General features: G+C 35.5%; 1 protein-coding gene across 7 annotated transcripts in view; it reads left to right on the forward strand.

Annotated features, from left to right (window-relative positions):
- KDM4C (lysine demethylase 4C) overlaps positions 1-7663 on the forward strand; it is a 239596-nt gene extending 231933 nt beyond the window's left edge. For all 7 annotated transcript variants that reach the window (XM_041486225.1, XM_041486223.1, XM_041486227.1 and 4 more), the window contains 2 exons: positions 4823-4915; positions 6707-7663. In XM_041486225.1, coding sequence (XP_041342159.1) covers positions 4823-4915; positions 6707-6883 — 270 coding nt within the window. In that variant the 3' untranslated portion in view covers positions 6884-7663. The remainder of the gene's footprint in view (positions 1-4822; positions 4916-6706) is intronic.
- The last annotated feature ends 5986 nt before the right edge of the window (positions 7664-13649 follow it).

The raw sequence follows: 13649 nt of genomic DNA on the forward strand, positions 1-13649 counted from the left end.
TTTAATGCGTAAAACTTTCCAACCCGGTAGCGAGTGTTGTGGACTGTTTGGGGGAGAGGTTTCACTTGGTCTTACAAAATCAAGAAAATTACTTGCTTTCTTTAAGAACTCAGGTAAACAGGTGGAACATTAAGATTGAAAGATGACATTTGTTATTTTCTGCAGGTTGTTTACTTTCATTTTGTAAGTTCACAGCTAATTATACAATTAATGACATAAAATTAAGTACTGTATGAGCCTGCAATAAACCTGAGGCATTTCATAAGAGATTGGAAGGAGGACACTAGGAAGAAGAGCATAACATTCATTTATCTGAGGCATTTTTGAATTAGTTAATGTAAGGAGCATTTTATCCTCAGCAAAGGCAAAAGGAACTGAGTGCTGATGGCAAAGCTAAAAAGCTGACTTCTGGTTTCAGAGTAACAATTACTGGTTTTTTTGGGGCTTGCCTTTGAGAAAAATCAGTCAGCAGCTTTGAGTACCCAAGTGAATGGTAGAAACTGCAATAAAACAATCACAATAATAATAGCACTTCTGAAAGAATGAGAATCTAGATCCATTTCTTTTATATATAGGTAATAATTTTCACTTATGTAACTCTTTTCATCAGGGGGCCTCACATTACTGTACCAAAATGGCAAATTTACTATTATATCTCTAGATAAATTAAGGCACAGGGAAGCTAAATTACTTGTTGCATTGACCTTCTCACTTTTCCAATGACTTGCAATCGAATTCAAGCACTCAAATGCCTAAAGTCTTGAACTAGTCTCTAAATCTTACTTTTTCCTTTATATTTAGCAGCTGTATTATGTTGTGAAGGTTGAAAGTTCTTTGTGAAGATTATTTTTCTATAGTAACATTAATCTTCAAATCATTTAATCTTTTGAACAACTAGTCTTCTGAGGAATACTGTGAAGTAAAATAGATGAATGTTGTTGTCTTTCATATTTGAAGGAATTTGACATAGTCAAAACAAACAATGTCTTATTTTAGACCTCTTGAATAACATGATGAAATGAGTTTTGTTTAAGGAAAATGAATAAGCATGTGGAGGCTCAGCAAGATTTAAAGTTCCTCAGCATAACAAACATAAATTCCTGTAAATTGCCTCTAACAACCCCTATCATGGGGGGAAATTACAAAGTTTAAGAGATTAGAGGGAGTCCATATTGCAATATGTAGAACTGAAGAGACAAGCAAGTATTTCATCTTCAGGATTAGAGAGGAGGCTGCCTGTGGCCACAGATTACAAAAAGTTTATGATAGGAAAGGTGCAAGATTAACTTCAAGACATACTAGTAGTTCTTCCTCTGGTCTTTCTGAACAGTGTCTAAAAACTCCCAGGACTCACACATACACAAAGGTTTATTTTCATGTGGTGTGATCTGTGTTGCACCTTTGAGAGTCTCTTACCCAGTCTTTTGCATGATTTCGTAGATCTCATAAGACAAATCTGTTTTAGTTGAAAAATTCTGTGAATTTTCATCATGTTCATCAGACATTTGTACCAAATGTAGCAGTACTTGAGCATGCAGGAGCTATGGCACAATGCACCAGAATTTGTGTCATGCAGTTTTCATTTGTCAGCCAGTATCCTACACAATCACTAAGCAGAGCTAAACCGGCCAAATGAAGTAGGTGCTCAAGTGAAATTATTAATGTGATCTATATTTGATTTCTTGATGATTTCTGAAATTGAGGTTCACAATTGAGTTAGAGTTTATTAAATTATCCATTCACTCCATTAATTGCTAACAGCTTTTCCTTTAATTTATGATGTGCTTATAGAAAAAAATCTCATGAAGATAGTAACATATCATGCAGACACAGTACAGCAGCAGAATCCAAGTGAAATAAATTGATAAAGTTGATGATTTGAAATGTAGGATCTGCAATCTGAATTTAATTGGAGCTATTAGGGATTGTGGGTTTATATTTTGCATGAATCGTGATACTGTTGAAAGTCTTAGAGAAGCTCTTGTTGTGTTTACTATCAAATGTAGGCAAATTATTTCCAGTATGATATGCTGGATTATACCTAAAGAACTTCCATTTACTTTTCACTGTAAATGTGCGATATATTTCATACTGCAAGTATGGCATTCTCTGGTATTAAGTATTTGCATCCTACTGCACACTGTGAGTAAAAACAAATATACTGACCCTTTTAGAAGAGGTTTTCTTATCATGTAGAGTGTCAGAGTTAATTTCCTACCCAGTTTTTTCACCAGGGATGCAAAATACATTATTACCAACCGTATTATGCAAAAATATTACCAAATGTGTTGTGCAGGAAGGAGCAGGAATACCTGAAAGACTGTTACTGCACCCTGGATTGCCATAATTTAATTAAACAAGCTTAAGGCAAATTGACCTTTAAGCTCCTCTAACATACTGCTAACAGAGTAGGCTTATGGGGTTAGTAACAGGAGCAGAAAGGAGTAAGGATGACTCTTGGGACTTTGTTATCCATTTGTGTGCTCTATGCATTTTAAATGCATTCCAGATTTGCATAGCCCTATTAGATGCAGTGGAAAAATTGTTTTTAAAGAAGTTAATAGATCATAGTCTGACTCCTGGATTTTGGGAATGGATATATGGATTTTTCAGCTGTTCACATATTAATCTGATACATTATATATATATATATATATATAATATTATATATATATTATATATATTATATATATATATATATATAATATTTGTAACGTTATATATTTCTATATAATGTTACAAATATTTATATAATTTTTAGATAATTTATATAAATGCTGCCCATTTTTTTTATTTTTAAGGCAGATTGCATCCTTAGCTGTCTTCAGATGCTGATGTGCTTGTCCACAGTGCTATAAAGGGCTGTGTATGAGAGCTGATAGCTACTGGCAGCCTGTTAGTGTGATGTGATAGATGTCAAAGATTGCACTTACAGGGTTTGTCCTATGTTTATCCCGGAGGTGAGTCCCAGCTGGTGGGGGAAAAAAAGGTGGGAATTACACAAACATTCCAGACACACATTGCACTCTGTGCACCTTTCATGCCCAATGAAAAGGCAGGAAATGTTAAGACAAAGAAAGGAAGCATGTTAGAAAGACTGAACCTTTCATCAGAGACTATTGAAATTCTCATAACAAGGGCTGGTATGAAAGGTTGCTTATTCTCAGAGGTAAGACAGTGCCATTTCCTTCCCTCTCCATGCAGCAAACACTCATGACAAATCTAAACCACAGCTGGAGGGCGTGAGACACACAATGCAAATAAAGGTTGCATCTGAATCCATCCCAGCTGCATCACCGCAGCTATTATCAGATTGAAAATCATACTTCAACCAGTCAATATGCAAATACTGTAGTATTGCACCATCATAAAAAGCTATAGAATTTCAGAAGAAGTGGTCTCCAAAATCTAGAGCAAGGCAATAATAAGGAAAATGAGACATGATGCCAGCCTCACAGTCTCGCCCTGTTCTACCGAATGAACTAACAAATATTTGGTGGAATAATCAGTGCGGGAAATGGAGAAATGTCCTACACACCACCATGCCAAAGTAACAGACTTATAAATCATTTACTGGTCACCTTTGGTCTTGAAGGTTTATCTCTTGTTATATATATATATGTATACATACATATACACTATAAATATAGTGTATATATTATATATACACTATATTATATATATTATATATATTACATATTATATGTTTTTTATTTCTATACTTAATCTGGGATTGAAGGCTGCAGTTTAAAACTATAACTTATATAACTTCAGAACTAGAATATATATTTATCTAATATTATATATATATTATATATATTATATATATATATATATATAATACTCAGCTACAGCAAGCTTTTAATTTGAGAAAAACACAGTCCATTTACAAGATCGAATGCATGATTGTTCATTTGTATCTGTAATAATATTTTTGATAAGTCAGTATTCTCCTATGTTTGTATTTGTGCTTATTCTTCTAGTCAAGTGTGCTGTTGTCATTCACATAGTCTCATTAAATCACCGAATTAGAATGGGACTTCTAATTTTATAGCAAAATTTAAATTATAGTTTCTGTGGGAGCTAAACTGCAGTCACAGATAATAGCTGAAGTTCACAACTGTTAGATGAAGTATTAAACTAGAGGAAAAAATCAGCAGCTACTGAAAAAGCTTAAATGCTTCAAAGCCCTAGCATTTTAACATTCCTCACACCTAGTTACATTTCCTTTCTCATTTTCTGCTAACAGGGTTCATATTGGATTAAATCTAAACCTAAGCATGATAAAGCTTTTCATCTTCTGAACAGAGCTTTTAAAAGAAATTCCATCAGATTCAATAAAATTCTGTTAACTGGTATTTCCTTAGTTGTCACTCACACTTTCTTTTGACATGGTCTTCCTCAACCTTGAATCACAGGATATTAAAATTAATTTTTTATTTATTAGAAGCAAGCAAAAAATTAGACAAAAATGACACAAGGACGTTTTAATATGTCACTCCTGCAAAATAATGTTGCCTGTCTTGTTACTTTTCAACATTCCTAATCTAAAAACTTTTACTTCATTATATATGTGTCAGTGGTGTCAGTGCTGATTTTGAAGTCTCTTTGCTTAGATATTATTTTCAATGAGGTATGTGTTACAGTTCTGAAGAAATAACATTTTTTATGTTTCAGCCTAATTTTATGTTGAAATAGATAGCAAAATATCTGTATATAAGTCTGCTTACATATGTATTTTCATATGGAAACATTTCCAGGAACTTCCTGCAAGAGTTAATTATTATTTTATTTTCAAATACCCAATTTTTTTTTCAATTAGGTGGAGTTTGAAGATGGTTCTCAAATAGTAATGAAGAGAGAAGAAATATATACACTGGATGAAGAGCTTCCTAAGAGAGTAAAAGCGCGTTTAGTGAGTATTTGCTGATGCTAACTTTGTAATACACGTATGTATATATGCTCAAAAGACCAATAACACTATACTAGGATTTATTTTGGATTTTCATTTTAAACAGACTCATGGAAGGCTGTGCTCTTCAGAGTGGCTAAATCAGCCCAATTAGGAGTTGTCTACATTTGCTAGTGTGAGAGGGTTAGTTGTTCTTCCAGTACAGGCAAATGCTGTTGTCAGACATAATTCTTTTCTCCTAAAAGGGACATCATGTTTGTCTGATCTGTCAGATCAGGAATGACCAAGTTAGTAAACATTTAAATTGACAGACATTCTGTTCTTTCAGTATGCTTATAGCAGGTATTGTTTTTAAAAAACTTTCCAGCTTCTCAGAGCTTTGTGATTTTAAAAGCCTTAATTTAATAAAAAGGCAATTAACTTCTTGTAAGAAACAATATAACTGATCAAAACTCATTAATGTTGCTGGCAGGATTTATCAGCATTTCACTAGTCTTTGGTTTAAAACCAAATCTTTATTGCTTTTTTTTTAAGTTTCCTGCTGTTTCAAACAACATCCACCAGCTACATTTTTATGTATGTACGCCTAGTGGAAAAGTGTTGAACCTCACAGAGAGCACGACTTGTAGAGGTTGCAAAGGGAAAGTACTTCCATATATTTGTTGGAGGAGATGGCTGTTATTACCTGTCTTAAGACAGCTCTTCCTGATGTAAAGTGCACTGGTCAAATATTCTGGGTTAAGAAACCTTTATGTCAGTGAATTTGGGATAAATGCAAAATCTTTCTGTGTTCTGACTACGGTTAAGATAGATGTCTTGGAAAATGTTAAAAGAACCATCTAATGGGTTTTTTATTATACTTGGAAAGCATACCATTGCCATTTTTTTGTTTAGAATGCAAACTATTGCAGTCTCAGGATAATAATAATAATAATAATAATAATAATAATAATAATAATAATAATGGGGTTTATGCTATTGTTTGTAAAATTTCTTTTTAGAAATCAGTGTCTTTTTATTTATTTGTTTATTAACTTCATTAGGAAGTCTGCTATAGGTTAAAAAACATTAAATTTGGTCAGCTGAATAAAGACCACCACAGCTGTTACTGAGACTTCTACAAGATTTTTTACTAGTGCCTTAAATTCTAGAAATATATAGGTTAGTCCTCAAGCCATGCCCAACATCTCCTTCCCCTCCTTGTGCTGAACACAATGCAAGTTAAAGACAGCCTATGTTCCTTTTTCTATCTATTGAAGTAAAAGACACCAGTTCCTTCTAAATGATGTTTTTTTTAATATTGGGAATTCTTCCAGCACTGTAAGTTGGTCCAAAATATTTTTCCTCTGATTCTGCCCAAATGGCTTGCTGAGTGTTGTTCCACTGCTTTGTTAGAGGGGATTCCGGCTTATACCAACTGGTACAAGTTTGATGACGAGTGACCAAACTGTGACCCTGATTCTTTCCAAATTAGGCAGTGCCCGGGCTTCTTTTCAGGAATCTATTGCATAGTACCTTGCATTTAAAACTTTCCTGAGTAACACAAGATGGTGATATTACATGATACTGCTAGGATCATACCTGCCCAACAGTTGCATCACTTCCATGTCACTGTTTTGTCACCTAGAATTATCATGACTGTGTGATCCCTGGATAAAATCCAGACTAAACAATAGGTGTTAGTTACATGTTTCCAATGAACACTACGGACACAGAGAATTTAATACTGAATAGGACATGCAAAATCTGGAAAGATAAAAATTGTACATATGTGTAATTAATATCTGGTTTTAGTCTACAGCTTCTGACATGAGATTTGAAGACACATTTTATGGAGCAGATATTATCTTGGGTGAGAAGAAAAGGCAGAGAGTATTGAGTTCTCGATTTAAGAATGAATATGTGGATGATCCAGGATACCGCACCTTCTTAAAAAGCTCATTCCAGAAGAAATGCCAGAAAGGACTGTAAGGGAAGCAAGAGAAGAGAAAGGGTTCTTGATTAAAAAGCATGCAGCGTTACTTGCTATTGGGTTTTTTAATTGAACACTCCATTTTACAGTGAACTAATCCATACACCAGTCTTGTAATTTGAAGTACTTGAGTTCTGATTTAATCAGCTAGTGTATTTAAGAATTTGTAATATTTTGCATTATAAAACCAAGGGGAAAACAAAGGGAGATTACTAAATGATATGCTGAAGAGAAGTTTCAGTCCTGCTCTCATTGAAATAAGTGGTAAATTCTCTATGAATTCTTTGATTCACAGTTCTGAGAAGGAGACATTTTAGTAAACACAGGTAATGTTAGTGGCTCACTTTTTTCTGCATATAGAAAAGGATGTTAAGTTGAAAAATAGCAGTTTTTATAAAACATTTTCAAAACAAAACCAGATTTGTACAATACTGAGACAAAAAAGGCTGTACTTTGTACAGTACTTTTACATTTTTATGTCACTACTGTTTTCAGTAGGATTTGATGTGGACTCAGCTATTGACTTAGATATTTTTGGCATTTAAGGGAGGTATCTTCAGCACAGCAAGGATATTTTGTATATTTAAAGAGACAGATTTTGGAAGGTATTTTTAAACATGTTTTTCATAAAGTCTATTAAAATAGCTACTTGTAAAATATAAATTTCTTTCACTGTGTGTATGAAAATTAGAGTTTAAATATATATGCTTAACAGCCTAGTTTTGAATGAATCTATTATGGCTTTTATTTTGAAATAATGTTCTAGCAATGTAATAATGTTTTAAAATAAATAAATGCTTTACTACAATTGCAACATTTTCCTGTTGATGTGATTTTGAACCCTATTGTTCCATACGTGTAGAAATCAAGAATATATGCTGTATTTTTCTGAACACAACAGAATATACACACTGACACTCACATAGCTTAATGTTAAAATGCAGGGTTGATAAGTACTGTACTTTCATTTCTTGTCTGTCTGTTTCTCTTCAATCTTTGGTATCTTGACCTTTTTGGATGTTTCACAGAAAGCAGAAAGTCTGAATTTGTCTGAATACTTGGATATGTGAACCTAGAAAGGAACGTTATCAAAATGACATCATCTGTGTCTTGTAAATTGGACAGTCAGCAGGATTTCTGACTGTCTGCCACAGGAAAAAGAGCCCTCCAAAATACAATTTAAATCTGAGCACTGCTGTTTCTAGGGCTCTGGTTGCAAAAAACCTGAATATATGGACCCAGAGATTTTTTCTGTACAAAACCCCAGTCCTTTATATGCTGAGGCATACGGATCTTTGTTTCACTGAAGCCCTTCCACGATTATTCTTATTTTTCAAGTGGGCAGTAAAATCTTTTCAATTGCTATGTGATACCTCAAGTGACAATGTAAGTTTTCTGTGTTACATTAACTATCTTTTCTTGTACCATGAAATCACTCAGAATCCCTTTAGTCTAAGAAATTGCTTAGCTGTGACAATTGGAATGTATATCTAATTGATCACACTTTCTCTAAAGGCACTGGGTTGTGGTGGATGCTGTCTGGCATATTTCACAGAATCAGGGCTTTTTTTGGTATTGTGAAGAAAAGATAAAAACTAATGACAGATTTGCAAAATGTTAAGATGGCTGCTGCCTTCTACAGTTATGTGCAGCTAATAATCATTGTATGAGGTTTGTGTGACTGGGTTTTTGTAGTGGGGTCTACAGGGGTAGCTTCTGGAAGCTTCCAGCAGTCAGTGCCCTCTGGCTCCAAGACAGACCCATGCTGGAGCAGGCTGTGCCTGAAGGACTGTACTCTGTGGAAGAGTGGCACACATTATAGCAGCTTCTGGAGACCTGTTGCCTGTGGCATGAGCTCACAGTGGAGAAGTTCATAGATAGCTGTCTCCTGTGGGAGGGACCCTGTGTTGGAAGCGACTCCTCTCCCTGAGCAGTGGTAGGAACAATATGTGATGAACTGACCATAAGCCTCATTCAGTGTCATCCTGTACCTCTGCGGGGAAGGAGGAAGAGCCCAGGAAAGAGGAAGACGTAGGAGGAAGGTGTTTTTAGGATTTGATTTTACTTCTCATTATCCTGCTCTGATTTTGTTAGTAATAAATTCAGTTAATAGCCCCAGTTTGTATTGCTTTGCCTGAGATGGTATTTGGTTTGTGATCTCTCCCTGTCCTTAACTCATTAACTTTTTGTTGTATTCTCTTTTCCCTGTCCAGCTATGGAGCTGAGTGACAGAGTGGCTTTGGTAAGTGCCTGGCACTCAGCCAGGGTCAACCCATTACACGTAATTACTGATGCTTAATTTCAAAATTCTGTGGTAAGAAAGCTTTTATAATCTTCCATAAAGGTTCAAAACAACTATGGCAGTATTAAATGGTTTAATACATATTAAAATATCTTGTAACTGGATAGGTGATGCTATGTGGTACAAGAGAGGCTAGAAATCAAATGCATGTTCTTTGCCTGGATCTGATGTGACCTGTTGTAAAACCATGAATAAACCCCTCATTTCTGTAGAGTGGATTTTTCTCTTCAAGAGCCTTGAAATTTGCTGACTAAGGGTTTGCAAATTTTTTTTATAGAACATTCATACAAAAAGTTGGTTTGTTTCCCCTGCTACCTTCCATCAAGAAAATCTTCACTTTGGAAGTTCTCAAAGGCACTGAAATTATTTCTGACCTTTGTAAGGTACTATAAAATACTTCTGAGTAAATGAAAAGTGTAATTGTCATCGCTGCAGTTTTGTGCTTCCTGTTTCAGGACTCATGGTCTTTGCAAACTAGATTGGCTAAACAACTGGCCTAGAAAGACAGTTCCTGTTCCCTTACAATTCTGAAAAGCTGCATTTTTCTGTTCTACTACAGATAGTGTTATGGACCTTTCAGGTATATGAGAGAGAGAATACATTGGTGTGGAATGCTGTGGGAAACTAGGAGCTTGCCACAAACTGAATCAGGTAGATGGACACCAAAACAGGATTGCTTGTTATCCATGTAACCAATTCTCAATAGCAAATTTCTCCAGTAAAACATCTGTTTGTTGTTTTTCTCCTGGTGTTGGAGACAGACACATCTTTTCTAGTGAAAAAACATGCCAGCATTTGTGACCATTTCAATTACAGTGTCTGTGTGAAGAAGCATGCAGTAGGGTAGGAAGAGTGAACACTGCCCTGTTAAAGACTGGCTAACTGAATTGGCATGGTATTCCTAGGAGTAAAAAAAAAAACAAAACTAAAACCCAAAAAACCCCACAAGAATTGAATATAATAGCAAGAGATCACAACATGCTCCATGATAGGACAGCCATGTTCTTTCTATTGCCTTATACGTACAAGAACAAAGTAGCTGTTTTGTATAGTCATAAGTCCTGAAGGTGATGGATGAGAACACAAAGTAGTGGTTTGGTCAGGATACGTGAAAATTTTTATTCACTCTCATCTGAAAAATACGAAGGAAGAATCTGAAGTACTTCAGTTTATGCTGGCTTGTGAAGTAGAATGCTTTAATGGTATGACTCTGATTTCCACAGCTATAAGGTCTGATAAAATCAAATTACTAGAATTAGATAAAAATTAGATTACTTCTTTTGAATCCTGTTTGCTATTGTATTACTGTAGCAAAGCAATTTTGTTGATGCTTAATAGGAGTTCTGTAATATATTGTGTTGTGCTATGGTGGTTAAAAATTTTCAATTAAAGAGAGTAATAGAAAAATTCCTACAAAATATTTTTGCTTTGAAACCTTGTTTATACTTTCCCACTATGATGCAAGTGAACAGCAGTGTTTTGTAACAGAGAACTTAATATGATATCCTGATATTTATAAGTAAAATAGAGCCACGTAAAAGCTGTCCCCTCTTATGCAGTTCCACTCTTTCTGATTTTGTGAAATGTTTTCCAATATAGAAGACATTATAGGGAAGAATAACTGATAAGCTATATTCTTCTTGAATGATTAATAATAAGAAAAAATTGTTATTTGTGTTAAATAACAATATTTGTATTTCCTATCTGTGCTTCTCAATATAGCCACCTGTGTTTAGTGGCACAATCACAACTATTAACTTTGATAGTAGATGAAGACAAAATTGTAATTTCACTTACTGGTATGAAATGCTGCTTTTTCTTCAGTCTATAAATTTTGTCATGGTTTTTCTGTTTCTTGTTAGCTAACTGAAGTATTTAATGCCAGTGTTCAACAGCATATTAGTAAGAGAGAAAGCTTATATAGGGTGAGAAAAAGGAATCCTTCCTGCACATATGCACAAAGGGCATATCCATCTCTTTCAAAAATTGCAGAACTATCTGATAGATTTATCACACGCCTTCACATTTCAAAAGCCATCTCTGGGGCTTCTAGTCTTGAATTCCAAATGCCTTAGATAGCATTTTTTTCTGACACATCTGGCAAAAAGAAAATGATGATGTTATGGTAGGGCATAAAAATTTTACTGCAGTTCATCTCAGCTGTTGTATATACAGTCTACTTGGTTATAACTTCACTGTTACTACCAGACTGAATTGTCCTACAGCCATCCTGCTGTTATTCTCAACACTTAAATGTATTTCCTCTAAACTTAGATTTGTAGGCAGAGCTGGTAGCTGCTAAAACTTTTGTAAGAGCCTGTTTTGAGTTACTAAAAACTTTGGCAATTTAGATATCCTACAAGTGAAATTCTTATGCATGGGCTCGTGTCTGAAAAAGTCAGGAAGGTTTACCTCAAGCAGTTTGGTCTTTTGGAATGATTTTGAGGAGGAGGATGAAGGATAAAAAAAATCATCCTTCTTTCTGTCCCAAAGTTTCCCAGGCCGTTATTTGGCAACCTCTCTGGTTCCTTTATACAGTGAAGGTGAGTCCCTTTAGACAGGGACCTGCTGGTGAATGACTGAAAGAATGATCCCCATTAGCCTTTAGAGGTAGACATTTGTGAAGTGTTTCTGTAGGTCTTCTGTCATTTGACTGAGCTATCATAAACTGGTGTGTGGTTGGGGCTCTGAGGTAAAGTCTTGGAAGAACCTGTACGACTTCAGGGCTCGTTCCACCACAGTGCCTTTCTGCAATGAGGGACTGGGCTGTGCATGCATCGTCACCACAGCTCAGCACTGGCCGTGCAGTCTGGGATAGCCATTTGTCATTTTTTTTCACCCTAGTTATTTCAGTGGAACACAGAGGCAAGCTCTTGTTTGTTCTCAATGCCTTGCTTAAAGTTGCTGCTGTGTCAAAAAAAAAAAAGGATGGGAAAAAAAACCCAACAAAACCAAGCAAGAAAAATAAAGAACCCAAACTGCTTCAATACAAAAGTGTTTAAAAGTTGGAGGCAAATATGGAGAATTCATGGAGCTGGAAGGAGAAGAAAAAGGGGGACCACATTCTTAAAAAGAGATTTGTTCAGTCTCTGCAGAACCCAGGATGCCTGAGGGTCAAATTTCTTGTGGTATAAGCAAATGGCTGTGAAATGTACCAGCAAATTACTGAATTATTGCCTTTAGGAACATCATTAAGAACATTCCTGAAGCCAATTACTGCATGAACTCAAGGAACAGTTATCTCTGTTCTCCTAAGGATCTGGTCCTTCTGTACAGATGGAAAGTCGGTTATGTGGGATGAGATTTTAATTTTTTTCCCAGATTGGTTACTAGAAAAAAAACAAGTTTTGTGTTTGAGTGGTTTTTAAATTACTATGCTCAAGTTAAGAATGCAAAATATGAAGTATACAGCCAAAGCCAAAATTTTCCCAGAAGATACATAATGCTTTAAACTTCCTCATATGTTCCTTACAGATCGAATCACTAGATGAGCTGTAGGAAAGAATCACCATAATGACTCTTTGGAATGCACAGGAGCTAAAAGCAAGGAAAAATAGAGACAAGGCACTGCATTCCCAAAGGCATTTTTTTGGCACAGTACTAACATTTGATGGCAATGTCATGCTACATTACTTAGGAGAAAAGGCTCAAGGAACAATGTAACAGAACAAAATTATCTTTGAGAAGCTGCCATATCAAAAGTAGTCCACCGTTTCCTTTCTGTGTGGGCATATGTAGTGTACATAAATAATAAAAAAAAGCTGCTGACCAGGCTGCTAACCTCAGTCCAGTCCAGATGTGGCAACCAAGAGTGAATTGCATGACCCTGCTATTTTTCTTTGAGTCCTATTGGGAGAGTAAAAGCAGGAACAGGTGAATTTATTATTTGTTATCTTTTAGCTGTAAAGAGAAAGGAGTGGTCAACAGTTTCCTTTTCCTGTTGGTGTACTGAAATAGCATTAAGATAGATTTCTGTGCTGAGTACCTCTTTTCATTATTTCAAATGTTCTGTCCTCTCAAAAGAAGACATGGAGCCATTCTGTTCTCTACTTTTTTGTATCTAGTTTTATATCTCCCACTTCAAAGCCCCCCACCAAAAAGCAGTCAAAAATGAGCTATAATTCTTCCAGCTCCAAACACACTTAACAGAAAAAAGGACAACTTCCTATTTTTCTGTGACAACTGTGTGGAGCCAACAGGCAAGGGACAGAGATCTCTGGAATGGGAAGGACTTCTGTATCTTCAGTGTGTCTCCATGCTCCCTCTGTGGACTTTTATCTATCTAATGCCATAAGACTTGGCTTGAGATGCGGGGAATATGTTCTGCTTCACTTGTTCATGTGTATGCCAGTGTGGTCTGTAGATGGGGATCAGTGCTATCTCAGATAAACAAAATGGGTACTGACTACTGCATTTTGAAGACTACTGAATAAAGACATAGCTACAGGAAACTGTGGTGCTGT

This window comes from Pyrgilauda ruficollis, unplaced genomic scaffold (assembly GCF_017590135.1).
Source record: "Pyrgilauda ruficollis isolate IOZ18807 unplaced genomic scaffold, ASM1759013v1 scaffold74, whole genome shotgun sequence".
NCBI classification, from domain to species: Eukaryota; Metazoa; Chordata; class Aves; order Passeriformes; family Passeridae; genus Pyrgilauda; species Pyrgilauda ruficollis.